Raw genomic sequence first — 19,607 nt, forward strand, 5'->3', positions numbered from 1 at the left:
ACTTAGGTATTGGAGTGTATGTATAAGTTGACAGTAGCTGAAAACATCCTAAATCATATGGCAACTGCTTCAGTTAAATATGTATTGAATTGCAGAGATGTAGCACAAGCAACGGAGCTTCAAAGTTGAAGATACTATATTTAACACTAGAGACAATGCCATTCTTTGGAGTCTGTGTAGGAAATAATAGGTGTGTCCTTAACCAGCAATTCCATATTGAAAATTTTACACAGAAAGGGCTGGGTCACAGCTTATCGCCAACCCTCTTGTAAATGGGAATAATGCTTCGATAGCATTTTAGACTGCAGTGCTTGGTGCTTTAGTAATGTCAACATGTATCTAATGCCAACAATGACAAAACTTGTTGCTGTGGTGTAGTCTAGGTAGCTTGAGTTAGGGTGCTTTCATAAATAATGGTAATATTTTCTGTTTGTAATGAAAGAAACCTGGTTTTCCAGCAGTAAGTAGTCACTTAAAAGCACATGCCTTCTTTTCATTGAGTTGTAAAAGGCAGCTCGTAGACTGTTGCACCAGAGAAAACATTTAAAAGTCCAAGTGCAGTAACTACCCGGCCCTCATAAAACTGCATTCACTTAAAATCTTCGAAAAACTTCAGACATACTGTGAAGTGTGTAAAGCATTACAAGCTTTCATTTCTCAAATATTGATAGCGACTGCATCATGCAAACAAATGTCAAAATCTATTTGGAAACAATTGGAGAATCTCTGACTCCTCAGTTTTGCTGTTAAAAGTTTGAAATCCTTGTATAGTACCTCTGAGGGTAGAGGTAGTATATTTCAGTGTATTTCGTGTCTTTCATCTGCTGGCATGGCTCAAACTAATCAAATATAGGTGTGTGGGTTCAACGGAAAGTGTACATTCCAGCAAGTTGCCTGGTCTGAAAATGTAAGTGATGGTCTCTCCTTCCTTTCTTTGGTAGTTCTAGAAGCAAGGAGTTTCAATTATCGAAACAAGAAGTAACTGCTCTGAGTTTCTGCGCTGCAGTAAGTCATCGTTACGGAAGCTGGGAAGGCAGAGAGCTTCTGGGCTCTTCTTGAGCTTCTAACTATTTGTAACGGGTTGACGGGTTGAATCTTTTTAATGACCTCTGAGACACAGTACCTGCCTCTTTGGTAAAGCTAATGCTTTTCCTGAATGAATCTACTTCCCTTTGTTTATGTTGTTACCTGTCTTGTCAATCTGCTGAGTATAAATTAGCCAGGGTAAGTGTTAACCTGAATTTTATTGTTATGTAACTTGAGGACAAAATTACTGTAACAGGAAGTAGTGACAAATTTTCTGTTTCATAAATAGAAGCAGTTTATGTGGAAAGCAGATTCATGTACTGTATTTATTTTCTAGCTAACAAATACAGCATAAGTAGGCTAAGACGTGTGAAAAATGATATAATCGGCTGTAATTGTACTTGAACATACTTAGCGCGCATCCTTGGTGGTTTAGAGTAGAATTCCAATTAGTTGTGAATTTGTGTGTGGACTGTTGGCTTTCTGGAGTCCAGACCTTTCCCTGCCATGATTTTAGGTATGGGACCTAATGGGCTTCACTGACAACGGGATTCACAGGGAGATAGGGCTGCTTCATGTGATGCCCTCTCTAAAAATATGCGCTGGTAAAGGCGGCTGGCAGTACTCTGCTACTTGGGCCAGAAGTTTACTGAGTATATTAGAAAATGAAAGATGTAATGGCAGAGAATTAAATCAGCCCTCAAACCTGGAATTAGCTGACACTAAGCAGAGATTATTGCTGCATGGGAACAACTCTGAAGTAAGTACTGTTTCTTGCTAGAGCTTCATTTCCTTTTTTTTTTTTTTTGCCTTACTACCTTGTGAATAAAAACCTTATTGTCTCTTTTGTCTCTTGGTATGCATAAAATATCACTAAAATAGTTCCTTTGTTAATTTTCTTTTGTTTTGTTTGTGGGAGCCTTGTGTAAGGTTTAGCTGCTGGAATAACAAAATGATAAAGTTTCTTTTTTCTGGAAGAAGTAACTGCTTGTGTTGAAACTGTGCGTGGTCTCACAGACCTAAGTGGCAGCGTAGGTGGTGTCAACAGGAAGCTTTAGTTTTCTTTCTGAGCAGAGGGGTTTTTTACATGTAAATTTGAACTGTACTTTCACATGACTTCTGAAACTCCTTCCCTGGAGAGAATGTGGTTAAGTGAAGAGAGATCCTGTGGGACCCTCACCGGTTGATCCGCTTGCTTTCTATGGCCACCTCAGATCTTTCTGTGCAGCGTGCTATATTGAGGACTGTCTAACACGTATACTTAGACTCCACTAGGCAAAAGTCGCATTAATGCTTATAAATGAGATGAAGGCAGCTGGGGGAGGAGAGGATGAGAAGGCTTCATAACTGGTTCTGGCCCTGTTGTACGTTACTTGCACCAAAGTGAGACTCTCTGAACCTTCGTCATTGTCTGGGATCTCAATTTTAGTCTGCTTGGCATGAATGGCAGGTAGACTCACTGCACTCAAAATTCATGGCAGCTGTGCTTTGAACATGTCTACTGAATTGATGCTTAAGTTAAATGTGCCAGATTCTTAACCATTGGAAATGGCTGTCACTTGATGTCCAGAACCTAGTGCCTGCATCCATTTTATTGGGAAATGGTCCTTGCCCTAGTTATCTCCTGAACTTTGCCCAGGCCCTGATATGGAGAGTGCTAGCTCCCAAATCAAAACCATGAGATCAAAACCATGCCACAAACATGTAGCCCACTGGCTGAAGTTCTGGTCCTGGGAACTTCCCTTGCCATCAGCTGACTCGCTGCTGGATGTGGCCATAGCATGCTGTTCAGCATTTAATACCCTGGAGGGTTCACGGGCATAGCTGCGGCAGTTAAAGAGCTCGGCCAAAGTCCCCTACCCTGCTGCTTTGCCAGAGGTAGAAAACCATGTTGTTCTCTTGTACTGCCTCAGCCGTCTCCGTCGATTTAAATCACCAGTGGTGCATTTGTTAATCACCCAAAAGTGTGGCTTGAATTGCTGAGGCATGAATGCCTGTGCCATTGTCACTCCCTCTGAATGTGGAGGAGGACATGATGCCTCTCAAGGAAAGGTTACTAGAAACCAGGTTGTTTTGAGCTCTTGCAGATTTAGCTTTAGTTTGTTAAGACACCTTTCCCTACAGACCTCCAGTCAGGCACCTCTAATTAACGTTTTTAAGCTCATAGAATCATAGAATCATTGAGGTTGGAAAAGACCTCTAAGATCATCGAGTCCAACCATCAACCCAACACCACCATGTCCACTAAACCATGTCCCTAAGTGCCTCATCTACACGTCTTTTAAATACCTCCAGGGATGGGGACTCCACCACTTCCCTGGGCAGCCTGTTCCAATGTTTCACCACTCTTTCAGTAAAGAAATTTTTCCTCATGTCCGATCTAAACATCCCCTGGCACAACTTGAGGCCATTTCCTCTCGTCCTATCACTTGTTACTTGGGAGAAGAGACCGACCCCACCTTGCTACAACCTCCTTTCAGGTGGTTGTAGAGAGCGATGAGGTCTCCCCTCAGCCTCCTTTTCTCCAGGCTGAACAACCCCAGTTCCCTCAGCCGCTCCTCATCAGACTTGTTCTCCAGACCCCTCACCAGCCTCGTTGCCCTTCTCTGGACACACTCCAGCACCTCGACGTCCTTCTTGTAGTGAGGGGCCCAAAACTGAACACAGTGTTTGAGGTGCGGCCTCACCAGGGCCGAGTACAGGGGCATGATCCCTTCCCTCCTCCTGCTGGCCACACTATTGCTGATCCAGGCCAGGATGCCATTGGCCTTCTTGGCCGCCTGGGCACACTGCCGGCTCATGTTCAGCCGGCTGTCGACCAGCACCCCCAGGTCCTTTTCCGACAGGCAGCTTTCCAGCCACTCTTCCCCAAGCCTGTAGCGCTGCATGGGGTTGTTGTGGCCGAAGTGCAGGACCCGGCACTTGGCCTTGTTGAACCTCATCCAGTTGGCCTTGGCCCATCGATCAAGCCTGTCCAGGTCCCTCTGCAGAGCCTTCCTACCCTCGAGCAGATCAACACTCCTGCCCAACTTGGTGTCGTCTGCAAACTGACTGAGGGTGCACTCGATCCCCTCATCCAGATCATTGATAAAGATATTGAACAAGACCAGCCCCAAAACTGAGCCCTGGGGAACACCGCTCGTGACCGGCTGCCAACTGGATGTAACTCCATTCACCACAACTCTCTGGGCCTGGCCGTCCAGCCAGTTTTTGACCCAGCGCAGAGTCCACCTGTCTAAGCCGTGAGCCGCCAGCTTCTCTAGGAGAATGCTGTGGGAGACGGTGTCAAAGGCCTTGCTGAAGTCCAGGTAGACCACATCCACAGCCTTTCCCTCATCCACTAGGCGGGTCACCTGGTCATAGAAGGAGATCAGGTTGGTCAAGCAGGACCTGCCTTTCATCAACCCATGCTGGCTAGGCCTGATCCCCTGGTTGTCCCGCTCATGCCTTGTGTGCGCCCTCAAGATGAACCGCTCCATAATCTTCCCCGGCACCGAGGTCAGGCTGACAGGCCTGTAGTTCCCCGGATCCTCCTTCCGGCCCTTCTTGTAGATGGGCGTCACATTGGCAAGCCTCCAGTCGTCCGGGACCTCCCCCGTTAACCAGGACTGCTGATAAATGATGGAGAGCGGCTTGGCGAGCACCTCCGCCAGCTCCCTCAGCACTCTCGGGTGGATCCCATCCGGCCCCATAGACTTGTGAGCGTCCAGGTGGCGTAGCAGGTCATTGACTGCTTCCTCTTGGATTACGGGGGGTTCATCCTGCTCGCCGTCCCCGTCTTCCAGCTTGGGGGGCCGAGTACCCTGAGGATAACTGGTTTGCCTGTTAAAGACTGAGGCAAAGAAGGCATTGAGTACCTCAGCCTTTTCCTTGTATATACAAGATACTCATGTATCTTAGTTTCTCCCTTGGAGGAGTCGTCATCTTCACTTTACAGGAAAGTTGCATTTTCTACTCATCTTTGCAAATAAACGTCATCACTAGCTTTTTAGTTTACAGACCAATATCTAAATGTATGCAGTAGATGGAGTAAGGGAGCGGGAACTTGAGAGAGATGTAAAATTCTTAGTTAATCGCTGTCCATGTCATAGTTGAATGAGGCAGTGCCATTTTAAAATGCCTTCCAAGCGGGTACATGTGATGGGACCTCAACTCTGACTGTGTGCTGAATGGTACTGGTGCCTTTCTGACCTTCTGATTATTTGGATTTGCTGTTTTAATTCCAGGTATAGGGATGAACAGCACTTCATGTTGTAATCGATCTATTAAACATCTGAACAATGCCACTTGAGGAGGAGCAGCTTCATGGAATTCTTGACATGTTGATACTGTTCGCTTCCTTACAGCCTTGTGGCTTCTGGGACCTAAATGCGTGGACATAATTTGTATTTAAAAAAAAAGAAAAGTCTTACTGCTTGTGTTCCAGCTAATATAAAGAGTTACGTCTGCAAATATCCAGTGCATAGTGGCAAGGTAACGGTCTTCTCTCTCTTGGAGGGGAGTAAAGTGGAACAAAAGAGATCTCAAGAGTTGTTTCTGAAGATGATTGATTTTTTTAAAATATAGGTGACAAGAATAGTGGAGGGGTGGAAGGTCACAGTTGCTCTGTAGGTGCAGCAACCTGGTGTATGGAGAGCAGACAATTCACAACACCTCGGTCTCCTTGAATATTTGATTTTTTATTTTTTATTTTTAATACTGGCCCCAAGTGCTCTTAAAGAATTTCTGGTAGCAGTATTGACTTCTGTGATGATTTACTCCAGAATTAACATGTAGGTGTTAGCTAGTGATTTTAATATAAATCTCTGAAGAATGATCTGTTGAGGAGGTTTCAAGTGAAGCTAGTAATGAGAGAAAATTTTTGGTGCACTAGAGGGCTGTAGTCTTGACCTAGATTTAATATACATCCTTGAAACGAATTGATGCACAAAGGAAGCTTGCAAGCTCACAACTTGACTGCTGCTTTGAAGGGAAACAGGAGCACTTCAAAAAGAATTTCAAGTTGGGAAAGTGCCCTTCACTCTTGCAGTTCTGAATCCGGTAATTCTGAACATTTGCTGTTCATCTCTGAACTGGCTGGTGGCTGCGGGTGGAATATGAGGCAGACTGCTTGGAAAACTCCGGCGAGGCAATTGCAGATGGGGAAGCAGCAGTGCAGCGTGAGGATCCCCCGTTTCTGCAAACAGTGAAGATGTGAATGAATTCACAGTATGCGGCCTTTCCCAGATAAGAGGTCAGGCTGGTAACAATGGCCTTCTATTGTCTGGGGGGGATTAAGCCAGATATTTGGGGGGATATAAGCCACAGGACTGGATTTGTCACCAAAATGAATATTCAGCTGAGTCCCCCATATCAGTTAGTCAGCGTTGATTTGCATGAATCAGATGTCCCTGCAACGCTGAGTCTTACTGCAGTTGCTTGTTTGTTCGTGATGTGTGGCAGCATTTGAAGGCACAACAAATGCAGGCATCTAGAATGGAAGAATGTAGGTCACACTAAGAAGCTGCCGTCTCGCAGGATTGTCATCTGCTTCGTTAAGAATAGATTAATTGGTAGGAGACAATCTGGCAACAGTGCCACTGCTCATGTCCCGTGTTCTCCCTTACATTACCAACTCTGGAATTTAGCTGTATTGATACGGTATTAGTGAAACTTAGCCTGCGAAGGCGGTGTTATAAAGATACAACAAAATTATACTGAAAAGCTGAAGATGCAGGAAAGAGCCATGGGGGTCACTAGGAGGGGCTGATAGGACTTGATCAGTCTATTGATAAGGAAATACACTTTTTTTTTTAAAGAATCTCTAGTTTAGCAAATTTTGTGTTAAAAGCTAAAGGTAAGTGGATTGTTTGGATTTTGAGAATCTACTGCATTCCTAAAAATAGATGCTAGAATTAAATGAGTGGTTTATTAAGGTACATGCCATCGCACTAGCAGATATCACTGGTTAAGAATCTTTAGCTTATCTTTACGGAGGGAGAGATGTGGTCATAATTACTTTTCTTGATAACCTGCTCTACAAAAATACCAGTTTTCAGGATACTTCAGTTACTGTGGATCCCTAGCAGTCAAAGATACAGCTATTCCCCCGGTAGTTTCTCTGCTTGTTACTGTGAATGTTACCAAGAAAACACTGTTCTGTGTAGCCGTTGCTCTCAAGGTGGTATGGATTGAGGCTGGTGACCTCGACATAAAGGAGTGAGTGCTTACCCAAAGTGATAGGTCATGAGGGTACTAGAACAAAGTATGCAATGGGTTGTTTAGTGAATGGGTGACTAGTAGAGCACTTGGGGAAGGTCCTTCGGGAAAGGAGAGGCCTCTAGGTGATAGACTCAGTCTGAGGGTGGGAGGATTGACACCAGTGACTGGATGTGTGGGAAAGAGGAGCGGAAAAAAAAATGTAACACTAATCACCTCATCATTTGTGGCTGGTGGAATTAAAGTAAGTAAATCACTGGTTTCTGTTACCATTGTCCTCCCATGCCTAGCTCTATCAAAACCGCGCTCCCAAACAGGACGCGTACCTTCGTGGATGTTTTCTCTTACCCAGTTGTTGTGGAACTTTCTTAGACTACTAGAATTAACTAAGAGTACATTTCCTAAGGTTTCACGTAAGGTATGTGTTACTTTATTTGGGTGCAATTTCTGGTGCTCTGCAAATGCTGAATTGTCACGACCTGAAACCTTGCAGAGCCGGAAGAGTGAGTTTGTGTTGCTGCTCTAGTTTGCCCTCTCTGCACTAGGAAAATCTTAGTGCAGAGAAGATGAAACACTGAAACACATGAATTCATTGAATTTCTGTTTTACTACCGCATAAATCCATAGTCTGCTCATATCTCAAGTACTTCGTTACACTCCTGGTCACTGAATGTCAAAAATGATGGAATTAAAGGTTTAGAAGAGGACAGCAAAGACAGCCAAGAGGCCATTTCAGTGTCACCTGCTCTGTGATTCCTGATACCCTCCGTGTTGGTCCTGGGGGGCTGCTGCTGGTTCTCCCCGTAGCCTTCTCTAGGTGGTGGCTCTGGGAGTCCTGCACTGCCCCGATTCATTTTCTGGGGCCCCTTTGCTCCGACTGCTGAGGCTCTGCTCACCGGTCCTGGCACTGGGCTGCTCTGTCTGAACAAGTTATGTAGGTGCTCCCTAGCCTGCAGTTGAATAGGAGTCCTGAGTCATCGTAACTTTGGAGACTGTAAGGAAAGTCTTTTTTTTCTTTTTTTTTTTTTATAAGCATTGATTTTAGGTCTGACCAGTGTGGTAGTAGCCTTTAGTTAAAATGAATGGGAATCTGCAACATGGTCTAACATAACCGCGAAGTGTTGTCTGTCATCTGTGTTGCAATGGGTACCCTACGTTATTTATAATTTACTTTGTTTTGCAGCAGTTTGTATGGAGTTATCTTAGGCTAATAGCAGCAATCAGATTGCCTGGCTCCATGTATTCAGCTGGTGAGAGATACCTGTTTGCCTCCTCTGTTCTCCATCCGCATCTGGCTGTGGTGTTCTGATGAGCACTGCTGAACTTAAATTTTTGGAAAGCAGCTTGCAAGCTTCTTGCTGTGTTAGGATATACAATTGTGTTTTTGCAGGGGAACTAAAATTACCTTGAAGGCAGAACAATAACTCAGTCACTGACTGATGGTTGCTGCCTGGTACAGTTTTCTTCTCCTTTTGTCTTTCTTCTCCCACCTGTTCCCCTTTGCTAACCAGAACAGGCAGGTTCAGAAACATCTTGTTAGTTTTTGAAAAAAGTTCTATTAACCTATTAATTATTAAATTTATTATTCATTTTCTTTTATATAGGTGCCTGGTTTTTGCTTTGTCTTACAGCAGTGTTTGCTTGTAGTGGATAATGTCCCTTCAGCTTTTGGAGTCGCCTGCAGTAGTTGGTGTACTTGCAGGTTTTAGTGTGAGATCAAGAAAAACAAGACCTCACAAGACCTTTGCAGAACTTGTATTCCGTGGTCTTGGTTTTCACCTTTCCAAAGCAAGACGGGAGCTGTTTGTTTTACGTGGAAGTTTGTGTTAAACAATACTATTTTCTTCTATTTCTTCAAAGAATTCATTGCCACACATAAGTGTAGAAAAGATACATACAAGAACTGATACACGTACAAGTGTGTATATATGGGAGGCTGGAGCTGTGTCTGTGTTGTATGTATGTGTACACATCAACAAAAGACAATCAGCAGATAAGCATGCATGTGAAGTGAGCTTTCTCCTGAAAGAGGAAGACTAGCTGTCTTATTTGCTTAGTTACTATCTTGTTTAGTCATGAGATTAAATGTATTTGAAAGCTGGAGAGGAGGGTAGCTTCTGTACTGTAAAACCAAGAGGTGTGGAGCTGCCATGATAACTGTTTGTACATCCTCCTCCAAAAGTATGAGCAAAATTAGTATTGCCCGCTGAGTTTAGACAAAGGGCACTGTGTGCTTGCATCTTGTCAGACTCTAAAGCATCGATAGGCTTCTCGTTTTGATTCGATCGCTCGTTTTTTGTTGCTGGTCACACTGCCTTTCCCTCTTCCCACTCCTTCCCAAGTAGCTGGCCGTGCTACACGTGATCAGGGCTAAAGACAAGGAAGAGTTCAAGTGCAATGTAATCCCTCACTCCTGATGAATAAATGTCTTGTTAGAGAAAGTAGTTATGACCTAAAGTATCAGTGCCTTACTTGGATCTACAATTTCTTAATACTGCTTAAAAGAAGCCAAGTAGTCCAGGTTTTCAGGTTTCCTCGTTGTCCCAGTCTCTCTAATAATCTCATTCAGACTTGCTTTAGTGAGCAAGAGTTTGAGACTTTGTCTAGTGACTCCCTTTATTGTTGTATTACAATTTTATCTGGAGAAAGAAGATGCCACAGAGATCCTACCTGCACAGGTCTGTAGAGCGGGAATCAAGTCGCGCCAGTGTGCCTAGGCACAAAATGATCACCTGGCCTGGGGTTTGCTATTGTTCCTCTGAAATTAACTCTTCTGTCTGAATCTTGTGGTTCGAACACCTTTCACACCAAGTGCAAAGCATTGTCTCAGCAAAGCCCTAGATCCCAGTATTGGGTGCGACACCTGGAAAACCCAGGGTGGAGGCTTTGTTCTGTGCTGAAGGTGTGAAGAAGGCAGAGAAACTTTTAGAAATCTAATTCATGTAAAGCCTCTGAAAAACAGTATTTGTACTTAAAATGTTGAGTGTGGTTGGAAATGTTGTCTATTCATACTGTGTAGGTATGAATACCTTGCAGAATAAATATTTTGAAAGACCTAAGTAGTAATTGAGATCACTAAGAGCTTAATTAAAACCAGAACTCTCATCTCTTACCTGATACACTTGTGTTGGGCTTACTTTGGAAGGAGAAAGTCTATTTACATCCGAAGCTTTCTTACAAAATATTTGATCCTAACTACTTCATTGATAACAAGCGTTAACGTTGGCGTATTCTTAGTAAAATAACATTTGGAAGTATTAAAGCTTGTATGCGGGACTTATGTTGACTTCAGAGAGTTTATCATTCTGGGCTTGGTATGTTTGGAAAGGTTGTTACTGGGAGGGGTTAGAGGAATCACCTTTTTATTAGTGTTATGCTCTAGACATTAATAAACTTGATAAAGCAGTATCTGGATTAGGAGTTTGTTTCAGAAGTAATTTTCTGCATTAAGGTGTTAAGCTTAAGAAAGTCTTACAATACTATAAATCTGTCTCGAGAATTGAGGGATCTCATAATCAGGTAGTTGTATAAAAAGACTAGACAAAGCTCTACAAAGGTCTCTGCCCCAAAGTTAATTTTGTAGTTTTAAAAGCTTCCAGGCTTAGTTATTGCTGTATCTTCCTGCTGTTGATAAGTTTTCTTTTATTGCATTTTTGCTTTTTAAATAAAAACATTTTAGGGCTGTTTTTTGGGCCCTACTGTAAGCTGTGAACATACCTGAAGGATACAGATTTTCTCTGTGCTTCTGTGATGGTGTTCTTGTGCTAACTAGGTATGTTACAGTTTTTACTCTGTGTTCCTTCTGACTTTGTGAATTTGAAAGTTGTTAATGTAAAGAAAGACAGCAGATAGATTTCTTTCTGCCTGGTCAGGCTCTTTCTTTACTTACGCTGGAATTTCTAAAAAGATAGGCAGTAAAGATAAGATTTCTATCCTTTTGTGGCTATTAAGGCACTTGCAAGAGCTCCACCTTGCTTTAGTTGTTTGAAGTGGATTGTGTGGGGGATGTTCAGGTGCACCTCCGAACCCTCGGAGAAAGTGCTGCAGCTCGAGCTGCGAACCTCTGCCTTCTTCAGGATTACTGCCTGGGAGGGATGCAGGCGAAAGGGGCCACCCAGATGGCTCCCTGTGCTCATCAGAAAATTGGAATGTGGCCTGAATTCTGCTGTGATAATTTGGGTGTCGATAGCTGTAGTTTTCTGTTAAGAAAAATACTTGCTGTTGCCAGAGCCTGTAGCACAAAGGTGGGCAGCTTGAAGACACAAGACTTGAGTATGAATTTGTGCACATTTGCTTTTCGTTCCCGAATTGAAAATACATAGTGCTGTTCAAGTATACTTGCAAAGCAATTACTAACAAATGAAATACAAAATGCGCTTATTTATATGCTGCTTATGGTCTGCATTTGATGGTGATTTGACGTGCAGGTTGACGGTCAGGCTCCTAGCGCTGCAGCGTTGCCCCTCTCTTGCCCTACATTCCGCCCAGCGTCCTCACAGAGCTGAATGGTGTCTTTGTTTGGAAAGAATGCAAACAAAATTTGTGCTGTCTGAAAAGGGCTAGCTCATCATTTGTAGCTCTGAAATGGACTGGAAAATAACTTTTTCTCCCTCCCTCTTGTACTGATGGCATTCTGTCTTTCACTTTTCTAGAGTTGGTTTGTGATTTAGCAATGGAAGAGTGATCTTTACAGAACCTTGGCAGGGGCTTGAGAAAGGTGTAAAGTGATATAGAACTGTTTGGATGCAGTGATTACGGATTTAAAACTCACTGTTGTGCTGACACAAGTCCTGGGTCTTCGTTAATGTCTTTCGCCTGAGAGCAATGGAAACTCAAAACCGTTGAGCAAATAGTTCTGTGTTCACCAAGACATTCAGATATTTAAACTTAGACAAATAAAACTGGAATGCTTTGTGGGGAGTCATTGACAATAACCTCTGCTGATGTAGGGATGGAAGAGCTTGACTTCAGTGGCCTGATGCACAAGTCTGACCTTCCAGCTTCTGAGGTCTGAGTGTGTACAGTGACTAGGCAGAAGTGACTTTCAATATTTGTGTAAGGGCAGATCTTGTTTGCACATACCGTGAGATCAACTAATGGTACTTCTTAAGCCTTGATACTCGAAGACCAGTAACCTAAAGAATCCATAAATAGCTTCTGTCTTTTTTTAAAGCCGTGAGTTCAGTTTTTGGTCAGGCCTGGGCCCATATGTTGCTGTTAGCAACTGGTACAAGACTTGAAATTGGAAGGAAACCCAGAAGTGAGCCAGAAACCTGGGATGATCTGCCTTTAAGGAGACTTCGTTGTTAAACTGTGCGAGCTATACTGAAGCGTAACAAACCTTTCCAAATTTTCATTTGAAAGCATGGAATCAAGTGTTTAACAGGCTGGCAGTATACTTCCAGGTTTTTCTGTGAATTCCAGTTTGTCCTGTTGAAGTTGATGAATATCTTATCGACACTTAATAAGGGAGTAATTTCATGTTCATCTTTAATTCATTAGTTCTGTCATTATCCTCCTGTGATAGTAATATGTCCGTTCTGCATGCCGTTCAATTTTTATACCCGTTACCCTCTTAAACTCTTTCCTGAACTTAATGTTACTGGAAACTCCCCATACCTGTGATCTGTTCTCTCTGAAGCCTTTGTGTTTCTGCCGGCACAGTGTCGCTGGTGACTTCTTTGGAAAGACCTAGAACTGAACGGGCATTGTAGCGACGCAGAAGTCTAGTTTTTCCAGTCTGTTAAAACTACTTTGAAAGTATTTAGAGGCAAATAGGCGTTGCTATTTATAACAATCTTTCTGTTACGAAGGCTGAACTAGTATTATATTGTAATTGGAGTGCAAGCTGAGTATAACATGGGATTAGAGATTTATTTTTTCCCCAAATACTAGAGTTAGCTAAGTCCCTCTCGGTGCAGAGAAGAGTTAATTTCCTTGGCTGGGTTAATAGCTTACTTTATCTTAACGCATAAAAAGTGGCTGTCAAACATCCTGCTTTATCTGGGGAGAACCTAAAAGTAAGTGTCGCTGTATAAAATACTTTTATTTATATCTTTTGGCAAATGCTGTGTTCATTTGTTCGATAGCGTTGCTGTGGAGCACTACGTTGTAGCAAACAGTTAAATGCTGCAAAATGTGGGGATAGTTAAGTGTATTTGGAGCAATTTTGTATGTTGGCTATTAGTCGTTCAGCGGGTTTATTTTTCAAACCACATACATATGATACTAGCTATATTGATTCACAAATTTAACTTAACGTGAATGATGAAGTACTGCTTTGGCTAACTGGAAAAAAAATGGAGCACTGACCTGAAACGGAGGTCTGAAGGTCCCCAGCTGACGTCCTAGAATTAGTGGACAACCTCGACCTTTAGGCACTGTACTGCTTTAAATCCTTAGAAATGGGGAATTTTGCCCCTTTACACTCTGGTTCATGTCTATGAAATACTTTGTAACCATAAGAGGCTCTGTGAGGAGCTGCATTTGTGGTGTGGTCTACCTGGACTTCAGTAAGGCCTTTGACACCGTCTCCCACAGCATTCTCCTAGAGAAGCTGGCGGCTCACGGCTTAGACAGGTGGACTCTGCGCTGGGTCAAAAACTGGCTGGACGGCCGGGCCCAGAGAGTTGTGGTGAATGGAGTTACATCCAGTTGGTGGCCGGTCACAAGCGGTGTTCCCCAAGACTCAGTTTTGGGGCCGGTCTTGTTCAATATCTTTATCGATGATCTGGATGAGGGGATCGAGTGCACCCTCAGTCAGTTTGCAGACAACACCAAGTTGGGCGGGAGTGTTGATCTGCTGGAGGGTAGGAAGGCTCTGCAGAGGGACCTGGACAGGCTGGATCGATGGGCCCAGGCCAAGTGTATGAGGTTCAACAAGGCCAAGTGCCGGGTCCTGCACTTCGGCCACAACAACCCCATGCAGCGCTACAGGCTTGGGGAAGAGTGGCTGGAAAGCTGCCTGTCGGAAAAGGACCTGGGGGTGCTGGTCGACAGCCGGCTGAACATGAGCCGGCAGTGTGCCCAGGCGGCCAAGAAGGCCAATGGCATCCTGGCCTGTATCAGAAATAGTGTGGCCAGCAGGAGTAGGGAAGTGATCGTGCCCCTGTACTCGGCACTGGTGAGGCCGCACCTCGAATACTGTGTTCAGTTTTGGGCCCCTCACTACAAGAAGGACGTCGAGGTGCTGGAGCGTGTCCAGAGAAGGGCAACGAGGCTGGTGAGGGGTCTGGAGAACAAGTCTTATGAGGAGCGGCTGAGGGAACTGGGACTGTTTAGCCTGGAGAAAAGGAGGCTGAGGGGAGACCTCATCGCTCTCTACAACCACCTGAAAGGAGGTTGTAGCGAGGTGGGGGTCGGTCTCTTCTCCCAAGGAACAAGCGATAGGACGAGAGGAAATGGCCTCAAGTTGTGCCAGGGGAGGTTTAGATTGGATGTAAGGAAAAATGTCTTTACTGAAAGAGTGGTGAAACATTGGACCAGGCTGCCCAGGGAAGTGGTGGAGTCCCCATCCCTGGAGGTATTTAAAAGACGTGTAGATGCGGCGCTGAGGGACATGGTTTAGTGGGCATGGTGGTGTTGGGTCAACGGTTGGACTCGATGATCTTAGAGGTCTTTTCCAACCTCAATGATTCTATGATTCTATGATTTGATACTCATTTAGGGGTTACTCTCCATTTTCCTTTTTGGCTGCATATATGGTAGGTGTCCATCTAGCAAGTGCCATCCCCGTTCCTCCCCCTGCATGACACAGGCCTGTGGGGAGGGGGATTCTCCCCCCCCCATCTAAAATTGTGTAGCCTTTCCCAGAGAGGCTCTGATATCTGAATTTTTATGTAAAAAGATTTACTTCATTTTAACATTGAAATACTAAATCAGTAAGTGTGCTGTATATAGAGCTAAAAGGAGTTGGACTTGGTGGAGTTTAAAGCAGACTTCCCATGTAGACTTCTTACATAATAGTGTGTTTCATAAATTCTATTTAATCTTACTTGGTATAAAATGACCTTGTAGATTTAAGAGGGAAGTTTGTGATTGCAGCTGCTGCCTTTTAAAAAGTCTAAATACAAACAGATTTTTGGAAAGCAAGAAGATTTGTTGGCGGTGTTTCTCTGATTTGAATTGAAAGTCAGAACTCTGGCTTCTAATCAGTGTCAGAGCATTTGAAGAAGATGGCTTGTAGTGTTCCTGCTCCACTGGATGTAGTCTGTGCTAATAATTCTTGTAGGCAATTCGGGGAAGAGAAGGTTGAAACAAGACGTGGTCTTCAAGCCTTTTTTGCTATGGAGGATCTGGTGGGGGATTCCTCATCCTGGCTTGTCTTGCATGGCATCTGCCTCCGTCTGAGCCCATCTCTTCTGGGGAAGAGTGATAAGTTTGTACATGTTGCACAAATGAGGTTTCACCAAGGTCTTGCACAATGATGTTCATATTTCCCTGCCTTGGACGGAGATCTCTCACCGGGTGCTTGCAAGACTGTATTTGCCGATTCTAGGGTTGGATTTGCCTCTCCATTGGATTATAGTTACTCCGTGAAGGTAAAATGGTAATCTCTCAGCCTTTGGTCTGTCGCCTCTGTCGTGTGAAAACAGCTGCTGGTTCACAGAAGAAATTCTTAGGTAGCAGGCATGTAATGTTGCATCTTGTACTGCTGACACCCATCCCTTGTTTTTATTCTGTCTTCGAGATTATCAGTTTCTTATTTTAATCATCCTTTGTACAGTGCCTCTCACTTTTGTAAGCGATAGACTTCAGATAGGACAATTTATTACACCAGAATTAACAATGAAAATATTAAATACTGGTTTCAGTATTGGTCTCGGCTAAGGATCTGTCTTCAGTTTGATAGTTTCTTCTTTCCTAAGTCTTCTCAGCCCAGCTCTCCTTCATCTCTTCTTCAGTCAGTCCTTGTGAATCCCGTATTAACTAACTTCCTTGCGATACCATTTCAGCTTTGCCACAAATTAACACGTGAATTATTTTGTATTAGTTGGTATTAAAAGTAAAAACCTTACTCATGCTCTGTCAAGATGGTCTCTGCTTACTCTGAGTTTTGAGAGTCGTGGTTACACGCTTCTGTCAAGTCGTGACTTTGCTTGTACCACGTCAGAGGCTGGAGCAGGGATGGACCCGGGCGAAGAGACGTGGTGGTTGGGTGCCAACTTATGCTGACAACTTGCCTTTTATTGCTGGTTGAAAGCTTCGTGTTGCTTAAACCCTTCTGTTTACATTATTGAAGCTTGAGGTTGACTGTCTGTAAACCGTGCGTGTGCCTGTTTGGCTCAAGAGACTATTTAGGGCTTCTGCTGCTTGTTTCAGCAGTGGAAAAAGCGAGATGACTGTTTTTTAATAGTCTGGAGTCTTGTCACACGCTCTGGTGTAGGCTCTCGCACTGGCCGCTTTGAGTGATGTTAAACAGGTAACACGCATTCAGATTTCTGTAGTTGATGTTATTCTTACAGGTAGATTACTTGAACAAGATTAATGGAAAGGAGAATCCTGGGGGGCGAGGCAGGTTTTTTGAGAGGTTTCTGAAATGGTGGTGTCACAAGGATTAGGTATAAGCGTAAAAAAAAAAATTCACCACAATATTTCACATAATTTTTCAGCATATGCAAAATATTGTGGTTTAATCATTTTTGGGGAAAGACTAAAAAAAAACAAGAAGAAAGCTTGCTATTTTGTTTAGGATGTTTAAATTTATACCTATAGTCCCAAATCTCTTCTTTTTGGAAGTTCTCCAGAAAAATGGCAAAAACATGCTATTTTTCGTTCTTAAAAATAAGCAAGAAACTTAAAAGCCTTTACAAACCATATCATCTTAACAGTGTTAGCTGAAGGTGTCCGTTGACCAATTGCAGACCCTTTGAGGGCCCTGTTTGCGTTGGTAGCCATGCTCCTCTTTGCATTCCAGGTTACTTGGACATCCTTGGTTTACCTGACGATTCAGTAAAAGAAGAAGGAAAGCTGCTGTTCTGTCTGCAGCAATTCTGAGTTGATGTGGAATTGCTTTTTTTTGTAAATAAATACTAATTACTTATTTATGTGTTTGTTTATTTTAGGGATAGACTTCAAGATTAAAACCGTTGAATTACAAGGAAAGAAGATCAAGCTACAGATATGGTGAGTAATATACCCAAGAAGCTACGTGGTGTCATCCTTCCGGATGGCTTTGTTCAGAAGCAGGTTTTTGTGAGGAGAGTTTACTTTGTCTGAGATTACGTTCAGGTATCTAATTTTGTAACTGTGTTTTGTATTTTCAGTAGTGGTAAAGCGCCATGTGTATTCCCCCAAACTGTTTTTAAGAAATGGGGAAGAGATCTGTGTGTTGCATTTATAACCGCTGTTACTGACTGCTCCCTTGGACAGGCTGTTGGCAAATCTCCTGTTTGGGAGGACAGGATCCTCGCAGGCTGTGATTTAGTGGGAAGTGTTTTAAAACTGGAATTTTTAAATTAGGAGTTGCCTCGAATCTATGACTATAAATTGACTAGTAGCCTTGCTTTGTGTCAGCAAGCAAGTGTAATCCACGTCTGCACTTACTTTATATTTTTCCACGGTAAACTGTGGAGCTTCTCAGCGGGCTGAAAACACGGCTGCTTTTCTGTTGGAAAGTCTAACACAAGGCAAAATATAAACTGTTTCCCTTTATGCATGTCTGTCTAGAGATTTTTTTTTTCTGCTGTTTTAATAGTCTTGTGACAAGTCAGGTCAGGAAAGCTAATGGCTTCTCCTAGCCTGTATGTTCGTTTAGACTCCCCCCTCAGCCACATACATGTATTGCTGGTGCATTCTCCAGCTTTACTGAGAGTTTAGAACCTGAATTTCCTTAGAGCTTGAATTTACCTCTTTTGTCCCCACTAATAAAAATCTTTTATGGCTTGATAATCTTGACATTTGTAGATGCAGATGGATGGGTTCCACTTAGAAGGAAGCGCTGGTCTTCCCCTGTCTGAGGAAAACTGGCTGAATGATTATCCTTCCTAATGAATGTATTCTGAATCCTTCTTGTTACCATCGCTCGGAACGTCCACCTTGTGTCTCAGTTGTTTCTCATATCCCAGTCCTGCAAGCAGAAGTTGGCCAGCTTAGTTTGTTTGTTTTGCGCCCTGCAAGCAAAAGAGTTGTGGAAGTTGATTTTGTTGTATAAACTGCGTAGCCGGTCAATAAGGAAGCATTTGGATGATGAAGTAACTCAGCGCGCTGGAATGCTTCAGCAGGGAGCCACAAAGGGTAACCGTCTTCGTAAGGGCAATGTTTTAGATGGAGCTGTCTGAGGAAGGATGGGTATAGATCAGCTGGGAAACGAAAGCAGAGCGGCGGAAAGGAAGGGACTGAGAGCGTTAGCTAAAGAGGCATTCAGGTGTAATGCAGCGTCATTGACTTGCTGGGCAGCTCTTGCTGTATGAGTTCACCAGACTGTTAACATTCAGATTTTCAACCCAGATCAAACCGTAACTTCTAACAATCACTGAGTTGTATTTTTTCACCCCAACAGTGCAGGTGCTGTGAATCACCATGGGATAGAAAGGTAGAACAAAACACTGGAATGACTTAAAAGGAAGTGTTAGACTAATCTTAGGAAAAAGTCGTCATGAAACGTAAAAACTGAAAATATGGAATACTGAGGATGTTTAATGTGTATGTAGACAAAGAAGCAAGCCATAATGAAGCTGTACGTGCTGTGGGTTTTAGTGGCTTAGAGAAATGAAGAGGGATTTGGTGAGCCGAGTTTTGGGAAATTGCAACTTTTAAGCATTGCGAAGTTGGGAGGTCTTTGTCTGAATCTGCTCCTTGTTCCTGCCAGTTTAAAACTTCACATTTGAAATGAAACTTGGAAAACAGAAAATGAAGTTCCTATGGCATGCACTTTTGATGATGAAGGGGAAAAAAAAAATTTAGACTTTGTCGTTTCCAACTTTTCCTGTACAAGGAGTTTTGCCCAGCAGTGGTTTGGTGGCTAGAACAGCAGTGTCTTTTGGTGAAGATACTTTGTGCAATGCATCTATATTTAACCACTGCTTCCTGTATTTAAACTCACCCTGTACTTCTAGGAGTTGTGTAACATATTTCCAGAATTACACTTCACTCCCGCTGCAGCAGTTTAGTAAGCAAGGGATGCATTTAGTGGAACGTTTCCCTTGTAAACCTGAGGCTGTTCTTGTAGCTTTTCTTGCATCCAGAGCATGGGCCATGCTTTTATAACTGAAGTCAACGCACAGGAGCTAATGTAGCTGAATCAACAAAACGTGTCTTCTGAGTCGTAGGTAGCACTTCCACTGGGACACAGCTCCATACGTGATTAAGCTGACCAGAAGAGAACAAAAGACTGATGGTGAAGAGAAAACAGACTTTCAGTTAAGGACAGGAGATGAGACCCT

General features: G+C 43.3%; 1 protein-coding gene across 1 annotated transcript in view; it reads left to right on the top strand.

Moving 5' to 3' along the window:
• The window catches only part of RAB10 (RAB10, member RAS oncogene family), a 51,866-nt gene that overhangs the window by 10,375 nt on the left and 21,884 nt on the right, over positions 1-19,607 (top strand). The window contains exon 2 of the mRNA XM_076332473.1: positions 17,289-17,349. Coding sequence (XP_076188588.1) covers positions 17,289-17,349 — 61 coding nt within the window. The remainder of the gene's footprint in view (positions 1-17,288; positions 17,350-19,607) is intronic.

Source organism: Aptenodytes patagonicus, chromosome 3 (genome assembly GCF_965638725.1).
Source record: "Aptenodytes patagonicus chromosome 3, bAptPat1.pri.cur, whole genome shotgun sequence".
Classification (NCBI taxonomy): Eukaryota; Metazoa; Chordata; class Aves; order Sphenisciformes; family Spheniscidae; genus Aptenodytes; species Aptenodytes patagonicus.